This window comes from Podarcis pityusensis, assembly GCF_964106645.2.
Source record: "Podarcis pityusensis genome assembly, chromosome: 13".
Taxonomy (NCBI): domain Eukaryota; kingdom Metazoa; phylum Chordata; class Lepidosauria; order Squamata; family Lacertidae; genus Podarcis; species Podarcis pityusensis.
Window position 1 is genome coordinate 44515519 of NC_138038.1, and position 18593 is coordinate 44534111.

The 18593-nt window shown below is 45.8% G+C and overlaps 1 protein-coding gene across 1 annotated transcript; it reads right to left on the reverse strand.

Moving 5' to 3' along the window:
- Window positions 1-1527: 1527 nt before the first annotated feature.
- Window positions 1528-16046, reverse strand: LOC308461105 (alpha-N-acetylneuraminide alpha-2,8-sialyltransferase-like). The gene is given in 8 exon segments (XM_080977731.1): window positions 1528-2852; window positions 5247-5333; window positions 7403-7515; window positions 8939-9083; window positions 11973-12125; window positions 13797-13874; window positions 15213-15394; window positions 15396-16046. Coding segments are annotated over 8 exon segments (1245 nt in total). The 5' UTR covers window positions 15420-16046; the 3' UTR covers window positions 1528-2389.
- Window positions 16047-18593: the final 2547 nt, after the last annotated feature.

Genomic DNA, 18593 nt, shown 5'->3' on the forward strand with positions numbered 1-18593 from the left:
CTCACTTTATTTCTCTTGTCCCTTTCTTTTCTCCTTTGTTTTGTACTTTTGTAGATGCAATTTGACTGTGTTATGGGGAAATCTCGATTAAACATCTTATTAAAAAAGAAAAAGTGGTTATTATTGCAATTCGTAAATGGAATGAAATAGATAAATAAGCATAGCAAATGCATAATAGATATAAATTGGCCCAAGTCCACCTTTCCTGATCTCAATGTTGTGAAAAGCTGGGGTGGGGGGGTTGATAAAATAAAATGATGATGATGATGATGATGATGTATTATTTATACCCTGCCCATCTGTCTGGGTTTCCCCAGCCACTCTGGGTGGCTTCCAACATAACAATAAAAACATAATAAAACATCAAACATTAAAAACTTTCCTATACAGTGCTGCCTTCAGATGTCTTCTAAAAGTCAGATAGTTGTTTATTTCTTTGACATCTCACAGGACGGTGTTCCACAGGACAGGCGCCACTACCAAGAAGGCCCCCTGCCTGGTTCCTTGTAACCTCACTTCTCACAGTGAGGGAACTGCCAGAAGGCCCTTGGAGCTGGACCTCAGTGTTAGGATGGAGGACAGGGCGAGGTGAGGACAGACTGAGGTTGATGGGGCAGTGCCCAATTTCCACACCTTCACTAAGGAGGACCTTTGATTGGGTGTGTGAGAAACCTTTGGCCTGCCAGATGTTCCTGAGCCACAACTCCCCTCATCCCAGGTCATTGGCCATGCTTGCTGGGGCTGATGGGAGTTGTAGTACAGCAGCACCTATCAAGCCAAAGGTGTCCCCTACACCTGCCTTTGATGAAAGGTCTTGGCAAAGGGAAGTCTCTCTTGGTTGAAAACAGCTTCGAAATCTGACCCTGACCTGACCTGACCTCATGTAAGACTGTATAAAACACTAAGCAAATAATAAAATCTGCTAACGGAAAAAAATGTTTGCTATCGGGCTTTGTTCCTGTATTCTAGACCTTCTAATGGGAAGCAGGTGCTGAGCAGGAGCAATTATTTATGTTTGCTAATGGGACGTCAGGCAGTGACAAGAAACCACCTTCCTTTCTCCTGTCCGAGGGTAGGGCAAGCATGAAAGTCAGGCATGGGTTGGGAGGTGAGGCAGAATCACAATTACAAGACGGGTTTCTACATGAGAACTAGCCCTTTTGAATTTATATTCAGCGAAACGTTAAGAAGCAGAATAAGGTGGTGTCCCTCAGTGTGTTTACGGCAGCAAAAACAACAAGGGTTCCCAAGTGTCTCAAAAGTCAAGAGACCTGCAATTCTGAGCTGAGCTGGCCACTTTTTTGTATTTCTGTTATTTCTCTTTTTTCAGGTGTTTACACACACACACACACACACACACACACACTCCATTTTATAATATACATTTACATCATAACACTCCACTTTGCGTCCCTGGCTCTTTAGAGCCTGTCAACTTCCTTCCCTCCTGCCTCATGGCTTTCAAAATTAGCCTTTATATCGTTGCATTTTGTACGTTTTCCAATTCTAATTACACACATTACAAAATAAAATTTAAATAAATATTGAAAGGTAGAGAATTTCTCATTACAAGTTTTCAAACAACCCTGCTAGTGATGTTAATTGCTTACAATAATCTTTCAGATATCGTATAAATTTACTCCAGTCCTTTTGGAATGCTTGATCTTGCTGTTTTCTGACTTTTCGCCAGTTCTGCAAAGTCCATTATCTTCTGTTATTTCTATTGATTTGATTTACTTCAGTAAAATCTTTCTCAAAAAAAAAAAAAGTAAAATAACAGAGCGGCTTACAAATACAATATGAACACTAACACAAAGAAGCACACGTTGTCGTAGAATTGTAGAGTTGAAAGGGACCTCAAGGGCCATCTAGCACAGGCATCCCCAACCTGTGGCCCTCCAGATGTTTTGGACTACAGTTCCCATCATCCCTGACCACTGGTCCGGTTCGCTAGGGATCATGGGAGTTGTAGGCCAAAACATCTGGAGGGCCACAGGCTGGGGATGCCTGATCTAGCACAACCACCAGCAATGCAGAAGCAGGGAGGAGTCCCATACGGGAATCAAACTTATGACCTTGGCATTATCAGCGCCACACTCTAACCACACTCTATCGCTCAGTCTACCAATCCTGGGACACAGACGAGCCTCCTGTTCTTAGAGGAATTTCACTCGTGTTCCTTAAGACATCTGGGGGGCGGGAAAGGTCTTTCGATCTGAATGAGCGGCCTTCGATTGTGTCGACAAAACACTCCTTTGGGTGGTCTGCACTGCTGCCTTCCGGCTTCGCTGAGCATTGCAACCTGGTGCCATTATTTGTGCCGCCCGTTCTTCCACGGCTCAGGAGACACCCGATCACCCCCTTGCCCATTCAGATGGAAGCTCCCTTCTCACGGACACTTGCCAAGCCGTAAGCGCAGAACCCCCTGGGCGTACATGTCTAGATATCGGGAAAACTCGCTTGGCATCTCGTGAACTCCCTGCTTGGGCAGCCTGTTGTCGTAGTAATGGTGGAGAATGGGCTGGTTCTCCAGGTCGTGTTGGAAAGGCCAGAATCCATAGAGAGTGATGCGCTCGCACAACTCCAAAGCCATACTCGTGAACATGAAGCCAGAGGAGAGGCGTTTGGGCCCTAAGCCCCTCGACTTCCAGTAGCTACCCAGTGGGGCCAGGTAATGGGGGTTCAGGAAGAGAGCTCTCTGAGCCAAGCCAAAGTCCTCCATGGTATACAGGGCACGGTAGCTGACATCGGTGTGTCCCACGAAGGAGAAGGCAGGAATGAGGAAGAAAGCGCCCCCATAAAGTCGCAGGGAATCGGCAAAAGGCTTCCGGCGGTCCGACAGTCTTTGGAAGCTGCAGGAGATGGGGAAGGAACAAAACAATCAAGCCACGTTCTTCTAAGCCTGGAGGAGAAAATTTCATCCTATCTGCAGTTTCTAAGCTGACTGATCTCATCAGTACCTCCTGGACTGCAACATGGATTGGAGCTGTGGGGGCAGCTGCACCAAACATTTAAAGAATCCTGAGAACGGTAGTTTGTGATGGGTACTGTTAAGTTGTGGGTGAACACATCAGACGACACAGCGATTCTTCAAACAACTCTTGTTTATTCCCAGGCCAGAACAGAACTGAACTGAAGGGTTCAGCCAGCCTGCTTATATAGAGCTCCACTAAAACGCAACAGTAACCATTTTCTGTAACTATCCAATCACTGAACGTCACTTTTGATCCCTTATTTGCATATGTGGACCTGAACTATCTACAGTATCCCCCTGCTGGCCCAGGGTGAGAACTTCAGTACATAACTGTGAACTGCAAGAAGATCAAACGTATCCATTCTGAAGGAAATCAGCCCTGAGTGCTCACTGGAAGGACAGATCCTGAAGCTGAGGCTCCAAGACTTTGGCCACCTCATGAGAAGAGAAGACTCCCTGGAAAAGACCCTGATGTTGGGAAAGATGGAGGGCACAAGGAGAAGGGGACGACAGAGGAAGAGATGGTTGGATAGTGTTCTCGAAGCTACCAGCATGAGTTTGACCAAACTGCGGGAGGCAGTGGAAGACAGGACTGCCTGGCGTGCTCTGGTCCATGGGGTCACAAAGAGTCGGACACAACTAAACGACTAAACAACAACAACTGTGAACTGTAGCTGTGCGAGAGGAATACTACAGTTCCCAGGGTTCTTTGGGGGAAGTCGTGGGCTTTAAATGTGCGCCTGATGTGCACATACGGGGTTGATCTGCCCTAAGGCACATTTAAAGCATACAGCCTCCCACAAATCCTCTAACTGTAGTTTATCTCTCACACAGCACAATTCCCAGCACCATTCATTCATTCATTCATTCATTCATACTTTTCAAGTTTATACATTGCACTAATTGTACAACCATTCTGGCATTTCAAAACTTGACTTCCTACCCACTCTTCCTGCAGTTCCTTGAATTTATTTTTAATATATTCTGCATATCCAAATTAACTCAATTTGTTCATTTGTTCATCTTCTTTAAATATGTACTCTTATCCACTGCAGGTTATTACAATGATCCTGCCAATGTTTTTATCTGTTTATAGTTTATCTGTAAATATGCAATAAGCCATTTCCATTCTTTTGTAAAAGATTTGTTATCTTGATTTCTTATTCTTCCGTGAGTTTCGCCATTTCTGCATATTCCATAAGTTTCTGTATCCATTCTTCCTTTGCTGGGACTACAATTCCTAGCACCCTTAGCAAACTACAGCTCCCAGGATCCTTTGTGGGGAGCGGTGTGTTTTTCATGTGTGGTGTGTGGGCATGGCCATAATTATCCTTTGGGTTCATGAAGTATTTGAAATGTTTACACAGGATAAAACATGTTTTCATGCGCCTAGGTAAAGGTAAAGGGACCCCTGACCATTCTGTCCAGTCGTGGCCGACTCTGGGGTTGCGGCGCTCATCTCGCTTTATTGGCTGAGGGAGCCGGCGTACAGCTTCCGGGTCATGTGGCCAGCATGACTAAGCCGCGAACCAGAGCAGTGCACGGAAACGCCATTTACCTTCCCGCCGGAGCGATCCCTATTTATCTACTTGCACTTTGACATGCTTTTGAACTGCTAGGTTGTCAGGAGCAGGGACCGAGCAACGGGAGCTCACCCCCTCACGGGGATTCGAACCACTGACCTTCTGATCAGCAAGCCCTAGGCTCTGTGGTTTAACCCACAGCGCCACCCGCAAATGATGTATTTAACAACAAATCTTAAATACACAGGAGCACCGAGTCAAACCATTGGCCTCTCTAGCTTAGTAATGCCTGCACTGATTGGCAGGGGCTCTCCAGGGTTTTAGGGAGGAGCCCCTGCCAGCCCTACCTGGAGATGCCAGGGATTGAACCCACGACCTGCTACATGCAGAGCAGGAAGCACTGGCCGCTGGGTGCAGCTTCGTTACTGCTTCCTACAACTGCTTAAATCAGGGGTCAGCAAACTTTTTCAGAAGTGGGCCGGTCCACTGTCCCTCAGACCTTGTGGGGGGGGGGCAGACTATATTTGGGGGGGGGGCAGGGTGGAAATGAACGAATTCCTATGCCCCACAAATAACCCGGAGATACATTTTAATTAAAAGGACACATTCTACTCATGTAAAAACACGCTGATTCCCGGACCACCACAGGCCGGATTTAGACTGGGCCGGATCCGGCCCCCGGGCCTCAGTTTGCCTATCCATGGCTTAAATTATGAGACAGCCAGCGCATTCTCGGATCTTTCCCTTACTTTTCATTAAGGATGCTGGGGTTTAAAGTCACCAGGTCTGACTTGGTTCCCACGTCTTCAGAGAAGTTCATGGGAGGTAGGTTGAACCTGGATCAGAGGGAGAAAGTGGAAAAACAGAATCAGCTCTCGTGCAACCATTGGGGAACTCTCATTCAGACAGGCTTCATGGAGAATCTAGGCAACGAAACTGCCAACACATCACATTCCAGGGCTCTGCGTGCTATCCCTGCATCTATTTTTCAGGCCTGATTTGTTAAGGTTTCTTTTTTTCCTTTTTTAAATTTTTTATTTATACCTTTCAAATTTACAGTGGTGCCTCGCAAGACGAAAAGACTCCGTTCCGCGAGTCTCTTCATCTTGCGGTTTTTTCGTCTTGTGAAGCAAGCCCATTAACGGTTTAGCGGATTAGCGCTATTAGCGGCTTAGCGGGCTTAGCGGATCAGCTGATAAGCGGCTTAGTGGCTTAACGGATCAGCTGTTAAGCGGCTTAGCGGATCAGCTGATAAGCGGCTTAGCGATCAGCAGTTAAGCGGCTTAGTGGCTTAGCAGATCAGCTGATAAGCGGCTTAGTGGCTTAGCGGATCAGCTGATAAGCGGCTTAGTGGCTTAACGGATCAGCTGTTAAGCGGCTTAGCGGATCAGCTGATAAGCGGCTTATCGATCAGCTGTTAAGCGGCTTAGTGGCTTAGCAGATCAGCTGATAAGCGGCTTAGTGGCTTAGCGGATCAGCTGATAAGCGGCTTAGTGGCTTAACGGATCAGCTGTTAAGCGGCTTAGCGGATCAGCTGATAAGCGGCTTAGCGATCAGCAGTTAAGCGGCTTAGTGGCTTAGCAGATCAGCTGATAAGCGGCTTAGTGGCTTAGCGGATCAGCTGATAAGCGGCTTAGTGGCTTAACGGATCAGCTGTTAAGCGGCTTAGCGGATCAGCTGATAAGCGGCTTAGCGATCAGCTGTTAAGCGTCTTAGCGGCTTGGGAAAAAGGGGGGGGGGAGGAAAAAAAACCCGCAGGAACTCGCAAGACATTTTCGTCTTGCGAAGCAAGCCCATAGGAAATTTGTTTTGCGAAGCACCTCCAAAACGGAAAACCCTTTCGTCTAGCGGGTTTTCCGTCTTGCGAGGCATTCGTCTTGCGGGGCACCACTGTATACTTTTCACTGATTTTACACTGGGCTACATACATGGGCTCAGCATTAGGCTGCTTCCAACATTAGAAACATAGGGAGCCCCCTTAAACCAGGGCCAACCACCTGTCTATCTAGCTCAATAATGTCTACTCGGACTGGCAGCAGCTTTCCACAATCTCAGGCATGGGTGGATCTTTCCCATTGCCTTTAAAACATAGCTGTCAAGTTACAGATTTGAAAATAAGGGACCAGCAGCCTCGAAAATAAAGGATCAGCAGCCAAAATAAGGGATTTTCCAAGCACAGGTATGTTCAACTTCTGAGCCCCTCCAAGCCAAAGGCAGAAAGCCCAGCCAGCAGCCAAACGAAGCCTCAAGTGGTAGTTCCCATAGCGCAGCAACCCGGCAAAGGGGATGCAGCAAGAGAAACCACCGTCACCTCTCCGCTGAGAAGCGCTGAGCAAAGGTGAGTCCCCAGGCAACGTGGCCGATTTGGTCGGCACAAGGCATGCAAGCTCCACCCCCCAGTCGTTCTTAGACTCCTTATTGGGTGAGCAACACAGCCAAGCAACAGAGTTGGAGCCTCCTTCCTCCCTGGCCGGCAGGGAGGGAGGGAGGGAAAGGAGCTGCTTCCTTTGAAACCTGGGAAATTCAAGGGACATCATCAATAAGGGACAGCAGCGGGACACGGTGCTGAGATAAGGGACTTTCTCGCCAAGTAAGGGACGGTTGACAGCTATGCTTTAAAACTGAAAATAGCAGGGGCTGAACCTGGGACATTCCGTATGCAAAGCATGAATTTTACCACTCGGCCCAAATGCTCTTTTAAAATAATTGGGAAACTGCCAGTTAAAAGGCTAGTTGCAAGGAGAAGTAGGGTTTTTGCAGAATGTTACTTACTTCTGAGTAAAACAAAACAAAAAAACCAAGGCCACCTGGGAATAAACACTGTAAAAGGACCCCATATTATTTGTGATTCCCACCAGTTTGCAGTGCCACCAGTTTCCCTCAAAAGGAAGAAGAAATAAGTTACCTGATTACTAGATCTGCCCGGTCAATCTCCTGACCACAGCTGCTGTTTCGTAGAATCCCACCATTGCCCACTACAGCACAGTGCCTATACTGGGAGTCTGGGAAGGGTGACCTCTAGATTTTTGGGAGTGCAGGAGAGAAATAATCTTAATAAAAACATACAAAAGAAATATTGGCTTAGATCACCAGGATTCTGTTACCCTTTAACTCAGGAGTGGGAAATCATTTTCATGTATAAAAATATTGATAGGACGCTGTGTCATAAAAAAATATCACAGCATTTTACAATAATATAAAAGCGTAAAGCCAAACAATAATGTCATAAAAAGTTAAAAACTAAAAGCAAACCTCCATAAACCATTATGGGTGGATGCACTCTGAATTTCCTGCATAGGCCTAGCAGAACAGAAAAGTTTCCAGCAGGCATTTAAAAGTTGACACATAATTCACTTGGTGAATCTCTCGTGGCAGAGAGTTCCACAGGACTAGGTTGAGGACACTAAAGGCTCCGTTCCAAAACCAGGTCTAAACCCAGATTGTAGCATACCTGCCAAGTGCCCCTGGGGCAAAAAATGGACAGCCCATTTTTTCACGCAAGATTGCAGCAGCCATTTTGGGTGCAAATGCCACCACCCCCACCAAAAAAAGGACTTTTTCAGGGTGGGAGTGAGGCACAGGTCACGTGACTCACTCCCGGAAGACGCACACCCCAGCTTTGGGTCTCCAAAAGTTGGACAAATTTGTCTAGGCAACCCCAGTCTTCCCGGGATACCAGCTCCACAACCACCTTTGCCAAGAAAGGGATACTGGCAACTGGTTCATGGGTGTTACCCTCCATTGGGTCTACGATGGGCTTTTTGAGTAACAGATTCACCATGGCCATAATAATAATAATAATAATAATAATAATAATAATAGTTTTATTATTTGTACACCGCGCATCTGACTGGGTGTCAGGTGCCATTCCCTCATGCAAGGATGTGTTGACCACACCTTTGACCCCTTTAGTCACCCCACCCTGGCTAGCTTTAATAAGTAAGGATGGAAAAGGATTAATAATAATAATAATAATAATAAATTTTATTTATACCCCGCCCTCCCCAGCAAGACCAGGCTCAGGGCAGCTAACAACCAATAATAAAAGCAAGTTGATTGAAATACAACTTAAAAAACAAGATTAAAAATACAACATTAAAATGCAGCCTCAATTATTATTATATTTTATTTATACCCCACCTATCTGGCTGGGGTCTAATGAGCAGGTGGTTGAGTGCATCACTGCAAGAATCTTTTGCACATCCCCAGGATGTATTAACTAGAAATGACCCCACAAAAACAGGGTTCATAGGTGGCATCAGGTATATAGGGCAGGTTGGTATGGACCGCAAGGGGAGGCCTGGCAGGCCAGGGGAGACCTGTGAGCCAAAGGTTTCTCTGCCCAGTTTAAACGAGAGAGACCAAGGATTGAACCTTCTGTACCGGCATGTGCTCTGGGTTGTGGCTCTTTTCCCCCACCCCAAATACCCCCCCCCCACACCTCTGGCAGCAAATCCACCAGCTTAGCGCTCGCCGGAAACGCCTTTCCTTTCATTCCGTCAAAGGTGATGCTTGATCCCAGCGGGGTGTTTTCCTTGGTCAAGACTATTGAGAAGGAAGCATTGCAACATTGGCCCAGTTCTGCCCTGCAAATGGGAGGAGAGGTGGATTAGGGTGACAATGTGAAGGAAATAACTTACGCTTCCCCAAAGCCCTTTGTGGCAGGTGGGGCAGGGGGTTGCCCCATATAAAGAGATGAAATCACTCTAAGCCTCATCAAGGGGAGATCATTTATGGACTCTATGCGTGCTCAGGATGGTGTTGCCTTCCTTCTGAAGATCTGTAGTCCGGCTCCATCCCTGGAGTCAATCACAAGAGGATTCTGTTTGCAGGCTTCCCACAGGCATTGGGTTGGCCACTCTGAGAACAGGGACCTGGATTAGATGAGTCTTTGGCCTGATCTCTTCTGATGGTTTTATGTTAAGTGACCTCAGCGACTAGGTGTGCCACTTTTACCAGCTGACCATGGAGGCGCAGGTCAATTCTGTTTCCAAGGCAGCTGACTACCAGCTCCATCTGGTATGCCAGCTGACACCCTACCTGCCCGCGGACTGTCTTGCCAGAATGGTGCATGCTCTGGTTATCTCCCACTTGGACTACTGCAATGCGGTCTACGTGGGGCTACCTTTGAAGGTGACCCGGAAACTACAACTAATCCAGAATGCGGTAGCTAGACTGGTGACTGGGAGTGGCCGCTGAGACTATATAACACTGGTCCTAAAAGACCTACAGTGGTGCCTCGCAAGATGAAATTAATTCGTTCCGCGAGTTTTTTCGTCTAGCGAATTTTTCGTCTTGCAAAGCACGAAATCCCACAGGAATGCATTGAAATTCAATTAATGTGTTCCTATGGTCAAAAAAAGTCCAAACAAAGCCAAATTTGGTACAACAAGAGTTTATTAAGTGCTCTTTAAAGTGACACATACTGTAAAGAGCATTTCAAAAATTGAAGGAACAATAAATTCAAAAATTGAAGGAACAATAAAAATCAGAAAAATTCAGAAAAAACCACACAAGCTTCCAGATTCTTGCAAACCCCTCCTCAACTGTTCCCCCAGCCACCCACCACACAGAAATTCAAATCCAGAATTTTTTTTAAAAAAACAGCAGAGTGGCCCAATGGTCACAGAAAATCATAAAAATGCAGGAAAAAAAACACAAGCTTCCAGATTCTTGCAAACCCCTCCTCAACTGTTCCCCCAGCCACCCACCACACAGAAATTCAAACCCATAATTTTTTTAAAAAAAAAAACAGCAGAGTGGCCCAATGGTCACAAAAAATCATAAAAATGCAGAAAGAAAAAAACAAGCTTCCAGACTCTTGCAAACCCCTCCCCAACACCAAGTCCTTGAATTCCAAACACCCCAACCCAAAATCCAACCCCCCCCCAAAAAAAAAGTTTTAAAAGTTTAACTTACCAAATGGCTGCAAAAGAAGTTTTGGAAAAGCTTCAAAAATCACCAAAGTCTTCAAAAACCTCAAAAAAGGCTAACACACCGCATGCTATGAGTTGCTCCTTGAAGTCAAGTCGCAACTGCACCTCTTCAAGCAATGCACCCTGTATTACTGTAATGGTTTTAAGAAAAAGGAAACAAACTTGCAAGACGTTTTCGTCTTGCGAAGCAAGCCCATAGGGAAATTCATCTTGCGAAGCAGCTCAAAAAACGCAAAACCCTTTCACCTAGCGAGTTTTTCGTCTTGCGAGGCATTCGTCTGTACCACTGTACATTGGCTCCCAGTATGTTTCCAAGCACAATTCAAAGTGCTGGTGCTGACCTTTAAAGCGTGATATGGCCTCGGCCCAGTATACCTGAAGGAGCGTCTCCACCCCCATCGTTCTGCCCGGACACTGAGGTCCAGCTCCAAGGGCCTTCTGGCGGTTCCCTCAGTGTGAGAAGTGAGGTTACAGGGAACCAGTCAGATGGCCTTCTCAGTAGTGGCGCCCACCCTGTGGAACGCCCTTCCATCAGATGTCAAGATAATAAACAACTATCTGATTTTTAGAAGACATCTGAAGGCAGCCATGTTTAGGGAAGTTTTTAATGTTTGAAGTTTTATCACATTATTATTATTATTATTATTATTATTATTATTATTATGTTGGCAGCCGCCCAGAGTTGCTGAGGAAACCCAGCCAGATGGGTGGGGTGTAAATAATAAAATTGTTGTTGTTGTTATTACCAGCTTTGTCCATTCTTGGACAGGAAGCTAGCTTGTCTACGGTAGTCTAGGCACTTGTAATATACAGTTACTGACTCACACTTCCGTGCATGAAGGAGTTAACCTGAGCTCAGATAGCCAGTGGGGATAGAGCTTAGCAGGCTCCCTGCAGCCTTTTGTTTCTTCCCTCCCATTCTTCCCTTTTCTCTTCATGCTTTCTGGAACAAGCAAAGAAGGAGCCGTGTGCCTAAGGCCCCCAACAGCAAAAAAACAACAACAACCCAATTGAACTGAATTTCCCCAAAAGGGAGATTTTACAGCCTGCATCTTTGCTAACCCAAAGATTGCACGAGACTTTTTGTGCAGAAACAAAGTACTTTTCTTTTAAAGTCTTTTGGAACCTTTTTAATCTTTGTTTTACCATCAACAGATAGAAGACTTGTTTAATGTAGCTTCTAGAAATGCTGTGAGTAAGCTATGTGATTTATTCTAGCCTAGGTATTTTCATGCAGAATGTTTGTTCAAAGGATGGGGGGCAGGTGAAAAATCTAACCAAGTTTAAATGTGCTTGGAGCAATCACCATTGTGCCTAACTCTGCTACGAGTGAGTAAGGATCTCTCTCCCAAACCTCTGTCTAGAACACCGGTAACCTTTGAGACTGGATTACTGTAACATGCTCCATGTGGAGCTTTGTGGGGTTGGTCTGGGAGCTGCTGCTAATGCTTCTGGCTGGAGGGTCTAACAACGGCATATACAACCATTGCTGTCTGTCTTTCCAGGTGTCTCTCCAAACAGGTGAGTGGATGGCTTTACCTGTATTGGGCCATTGCTGCAGGATTGGGTTCCCAAGGGCACTCCTGAGTAAGTAGCACATGCTCCAGAATGCCATTATCTTTTTGAGGAAGTTTCCACGTTTTGACAACACGAACCCGCTTCTCATCGCTGGCTGTCTTGCTGAATTGAGCACTGCCAGCAAGAGAGAGAGAGAGAGAGAGAGAGAGAGAGAGAGAGAGAGAGAGAGATTACCAACGACTAGTTTCAGAGTTCATCCCTTTTTCCGTATGAACTTAAGTGGACCCCAGGATCATCTTCTGAGGTCCTACTTCTTTGTTTGCTTCCTCCACAAGAGGCCCCGGGGGCTGGAAGACATGCTTCTTCAGGGAAGTAAAGAAATTTGGCAATAAGAAGAAGAAGAAGAGTTTGGATTTGATATCCCGCCTTTCACTCCCTTTAAGGAGTCTCAAAGCGGCTCACATTCTCCTTTCCCTTCCTCACCCACAACAAGCACTCTGTGAGGTGAGTGGGGCTGAGAGACTTCAAAGAAGTGTGACTGGCCCAAGGTCACCCAGCAGCTGCACGTGGAGGAGCGGAGACGCGAACCCGGTTTCCCAGATTACAAGACTACCGCTCTTAACCACTACACCACACTGGCTCTCAAATCTGGCAATAACAAATCTCACAACAGAGAGGTGCCCCAAGATTGTGGAGGCCCGGGGTGTGACGTCTCAAGCAAATATAGAGGGGGGCCGAGATGCTTTTTGTCGTGGAATTCTACTCAAAATGGTCCAGAGCAGAACTCCAACGTATGGTTAGCAGAGTAAAAACTTAAACACGTTGCAGGATTCCCCCCTCAAAATAGACCAGAGGCAATTGTATTTCATCCAGCAGAGCTTTACTGCTACTGAAGGCAAATGAGCAGAATGGTCACAAATCCAATACATTCAGGACTGGCACTGTCCATAAGAAATCCAGTTGCAGCAGACTTAACTTTGATACGGAGGGGGGGGCATGTCTTCTTCACCTTCTTCTTCGCTACAATATATCTATTTATTTCCGTCAAAAGGGACTAAAATCCATAAAATTCATAGAAAATCAACGTGCCAATTTGCTCAATTTCTCTAGGACTCCATGACACCTCCCCTGTCCTCCATAATCCCTCAAGCAAGGTGTCAGGTACTCTCAGGAAGACCCTAATCCTGTCAAATCACTCTGCCAAGCCTTTCCTCCGGGCAATGCCAGGTGGCAGACTATGCATACATGGACCATTGTCTTCTCATCACCGGTACTCAGGATGTGCTTATCTGCGCATATCTCCATCTCTGCATATTCCCCCTCCCTCAGTTAAAACGTTACTCACGTCTGAGTGGGCTCAATAAATCTCTTTCAGTAAGCAGCCCCACCTTTATCGTTCAGTCATCCTGTAAGTGTGGTTTTGCCCTCAGGAAATATCACACATTTCAGAGTGCGCACAATGGTCACAACAAAAAGAGATAGAAAGAGAAAGTGAATCCCAGGCTCCTTCTGACCTTACTATTATAGTCAGATAAGAGAACCAGTTTAAGCCAGCTTCTCTGAAGGAATAACTCAAACATCTCGAACCTTCTGCTTGTTTCTTTCACACAGAGAAGCTTCCAGAGCCCTCTTGAATTAAGCAGAATAGGAAAGATCTCTACACATCTGATCGATACTTTCTGTACTAAGAAATGCAAATTGACACCTTTGACCCCCCTCAGTTGGCGCGACTCAAGTTGATGCGCCAGACACAACTAAAGATTTTCTGCCTTTCCATGACACCCCAAATCAGCTGCCTCTCTCTGCCCAACAGTGAGGCCTGCCAGCCCTACCAGAAAGACTCACCTCTGAGAGAATTCCCTTACTTCAAATAACCGATTCAATTCCCGGCACTTTGATAACTCTCCTAACGTAGTCTTCTCTCTGTGGGGGGAAAGAACCACACACAGCGCTGGAATTAATTTCAGAGCTCGTGGTTGCTACAGACTCTGCTGAAGCCCATTTGCACTTCCTTGTTAAGACAGCTCAAGTTTTTTAAGAAGGCTCTCAGAGCTGATTGTCTACAGGTTTTCCTCTTGTTAAAAGAATTATAAGGTCTAAGATATAAAATAAATGTTCATAAATGTATAAGGCAAACACATACATAAGTATATAAACCACGTGTCTGAAATAGTACAGGAGAACAATCCTGAAGCCATTTTGACTCTCCCAAATTGACCTCAAATATTTCTCTGCAAGGAGGAAGGAAATGGGAAAAGGTTTCCAATTGTCTTTGGACTGTAGGGGCTTACACCTACAAATATCTGTTAAACTGAGCACACTATCAATATGCTATCAAGAGATTCAGGAATTAAGTATTTACCATCACAAAAGAATGGCCAGGATGCCCAGGTAAAAGCAACCAGTGACCATTATCAGGTATCCTGGCAGACAGGTTTTCTGCTGTAGACCGCCCTTTCAGTGATGTATGTATGATGTATTGTGGGGTGGCCTTGAGCTACAGGGTGGCAATTTCAAAAGTCTATATAAGAGCTTGCACACCAATGTTCTGGGTTCCTCCTCCCTCCTGCATGGGGGGGGGTGAGCACCCTGTTGCAACAGCTTAATAAAGATCAGGCTTACTAGCTGCTTTACTTCTCAATATTCTCTGGTTGGCCTCTGTTGTGTTCTCCTACTGATAGGGAACCTACATAAGGACTATATGGGCTCTTGGGTACCCCATAAGGAAAAAAAAGCAGTTTGTTTTCTTATAACACTCTACAACATGTGTGTGTGGGGGGTGGCGCTGTGGGTTAAACCAGAGCCTAGGACTTGCCGATCAGAAGGTCGGTGGTTCGAATCCCCGCCATGGGGGGAGCTCCTGTTGCTCGGTCCCTGCTCCTGCCAACCTAGCAGTTCAAAAGCACATCAAAAGTGCAAGTAGATAAATAGGTACGGCTCCGGCAGGAAGGTAAACGGCGTTTCCGTGTGCTGCTCTGGTTCGCCAGAAGTGGCTTAGTCATGCTGGCGACATGACCTGGAAGCTGTACGCCGGCTCCCTCGGCCAATAAAGCAAGATGAACGCCGCAACCCCAGAGTCGGTCACGACTGGACCTAATGGTCAGGGGTCCCTTTACCTTTACTTTATATATATATGGGGGTGCTTGCCTCGGTGGATGTCTCAGGCGGCCTGGCTATCTCTGATACTGTTTGACATTTCAAAAAAGCACTCAAAACTATGCCCTTCCCAGCCCACCTTCCCAAAGAACCCAGATAACTCACCTGGTTGCCCTCTGTAGCAGCGAAAGAGTAAGACTAACAAGGAAAACAACGCAGACGGTCAGCGCTAAGTTCTGCTTCCGAAGCCGTAAATTGAAGGACATGTTACAGAAAGACAGAGTCGAGACCAGAACCGTTTGTCGCCCGGGTTCATCTGGAGTCTGCTGCTTCGTCAGGTGTGCCCCGAACAGCTGCTGCTGAGGTAGGCATCAAAACGTATCAGGATGAGGAACAAGAAATGCGAGAAACACCTGAAGCAAATGCAAAGGCAATAAAAAGAATATAAGAACAGTGTTGTATTATATTCAGCATATACGTATCTAAAATAAGCTGCGTCAGTGTTGATGTGTAAACAAAATTAAGCAAAAGGATAATATAAACCAGAAGACAGGCTGGTAGATAAATATCAGCTCAGTTAAAACGTTACTCACGTCTGATTGGGCTCAATAAATCTCTTTCAGTAAGCAGCCCCACCTTTATTGTTCAGTCATCCTGTAAGTGTGGTTTTGCCCTCAGGAAATATCACACATTTCAGAGTGCGCACAATGGTCACAACAACTTTCATTGGTATAAGGAGTAGACAGTGTCAGATTTACATATGGGCTGAGTGGGCTGCAGCCCAGGGCCTCATAATTTAGAGGAGACTCAGCCTCTAGACAGCATCTTGAAAAGCAGAGACATCACCTTGCCAACAAAGGTCCGTATAGTAAAAGCTATGGTTTTCCCAGTAGTGATGTATGGAAGTGAGAGCTGGACCATAAAGAAGGCTGATCGCCGAAGAATCGATGCTTTTGAATTATGGTGCTGGAGGAGACTCTTGAGAGTCCCATGGACTGCAAGAAGATCAATTCTTCTATCCATTTTTAAGGAAATCAGCCCTGAGTGCTCACTGGAAGGACAGATTGTGAAGCTGAGGCTCCAATACTTTGGCCACCTCATAAGAAGAGAAGACTCCCTGGAAAAGACCCTGATGTTCGGAAAGGAGAAGGGGACGGCAGAGGACGAGATGGTTGGATGGCGTTCTTGAAGCTACCATCATGACTTTGACCAAACTGCAGGAGGCAGTGGAAGACAGGAGTGCCTGGCATGCTCTGGTCCATGGGGTCACGAAGAGTCGGACACGACTAAACGACTAAACAGCAACAACGGCCTCTTGTCATTAAAAAAACAAACAGGCAGATTTTACTATCTAGAATCATAGAACTGCAGAGCTGGATGGGTCCAAAGGGTCATCTAGTCCAACCCGATGCAATGCAGGAATCACAACTAAAGACAGTCTAGGAAGCTGCCTTGAATCTCAAGCAGAGTCTCAAGCAAAGTGAGAAAGATCTCTCCCATCCCCTGTCACCTAAGGCAGCTGCGTTGGGCTGAACCTGGGACCTTCTTCCTGCAGATCAAAAGGGCTACCCTCACTGGGCAGCTGCCTGCAAATGTCTTCTCCCAAGAAGACATCAAACCCCTTGCAATGCAGTAATCTCAGCTAAAGCATCCATGACAGATGTCCATCTGAACTCTGCTTAAAAACCTCCAAGGAAAGAGAGCCCACAACCTCCCAAGGGAGACCGTTCCACTGTCGATCGGCTCTTACTGTTGAAATAAAAAAATTAAGGTCTTCTATGTATAATAAATGTTCATAAATGTACCAACCAAGCACATACATAGATATGGAGCAGAACAGTCTGGAGCAGCACAGGAGGACCGCCCTGAAACCATTTTGACTCCCCAACTGACCAAATGTTTTCTCTGCAAGGAGGGAGGGGGTGGGGGAGCCTTCCCATTGTCTCAGGAATTGGGTAATCACCATCTCAAAGGAATGGCCAGACTACCAGGAAAGGCAATCAGATAACCTGGCAGACAGGAAAAACAACAACATTCAAATTTCTGTTGTAGACTACCTTATCTGTGATGTAGGTATGATGTATGGAGGGGTGGTCTTGAGCTCCAGGGCAGGGAATTTAAAATGTCTATATAAGGGCAGGCACACCTTGGTTCTGGGTCCTCCTCCTTTCCTGTGTGTGAGGGGAGCACCCTCTTGCAACAGTTCAATAAAGATCAGGCTTACGAGCTGCTTTGCTTCTCAATATTCTCTGGTTGGCCTCTGTTATTTCCTCCTACTGATGGAGAACCTACAACAGACTCTATAAGGGCTCTTCTGTCCCCCATAAGGGAATAAGGGCAGATTTTGTTTGTTACACTGTCATAAAGTTCTTCCTTATGTTTAGTCAGCATCTCCTTTCTTGCAAGTTGAAGCTGCCTCGGCCCAGTAGCTTAGTAACATTAAAACATGATGCATAAGTCTGTGGCTCTACAATAAGGTTACCAGACGTCCCCGTTTCCCGGGGACAATCCCTGGATTTACAAATCAGTCCTCTGACAAAATCCATCCCCTTCAACTGAAGTTGAAAAGTGTCCCTCGATTCACTGAAAAAAATATGGTAACCTTACTCTCCGACAGTTACACAAGTGTGTATTTACTGTATGTGGAGGTTTTGAAGCTACTCAGAATCAAATGATAAAGTCATCTGCGAAGCATTACAGGTGTTCATACCACTGTCTTATCATTCTAGTGTGTTTTGAGAACAAGTGAGAATTCTTGTACATCACTGTGAATCACAATAATATTTCACTTTGACTTTTTGCAAAAATAGCAATGAGTAAGCGATATGAAAGTGGTGCTAGTAAACGAAAGCGACAAAAAGAACAGAAGAAGATACAGTGGTACCTTGATTTACGAACTTAATCCGTTCCGGAAGTCCATTCTTAAACCAAAGCGTTCTTAAACCAAGGCCTGCTTTCCCATAGCAGCCGGGGACTCAATTTACAAATGGAACACACACAACATGTTCTGCTTCCAAGGCAAAGTTCACAAACCAAAACACCTACTTCCGGGTTGACTGCGTTCTTAATCCAAGTTGTTCATAAACTAAGCTGTTCTTAAACCAAGGTAGCACTGTACTCAAAATGTTTAAAGGGCTTTGCACAACAGGCAGAAACAGCCCTCAGATACAGAACAACTGTAATTATAAGCAGAAGAAAATCAAGTAGACTATACTTGGCAGTCATGCAGACTGAAGAACAAACCAGTTTATATACAGAATGCAGCCTCCCAAAATTTTCAAGGAGCACTGTTGTCAGTACAGTGGTACCTCGGGTTAAGTACTTAATTCGTTCCAGAGGTCCGTACTTAACCTGAAACTGTTCTTAACCTGAAGCACCACTTTAGCTAATGGGGCCTCCTGCTGCCGCCGCACCGCCAGAGCACAATTTCTGTTCTCATCCTGAAGCAAAGTTCTTAACTTGAAGCACTATTTCTGGGTTAACGGAGTCTGTAATCTGAAGCGTATGTAACCTGAAGCGTATGTAACCCGAGGTACCACAGTAACT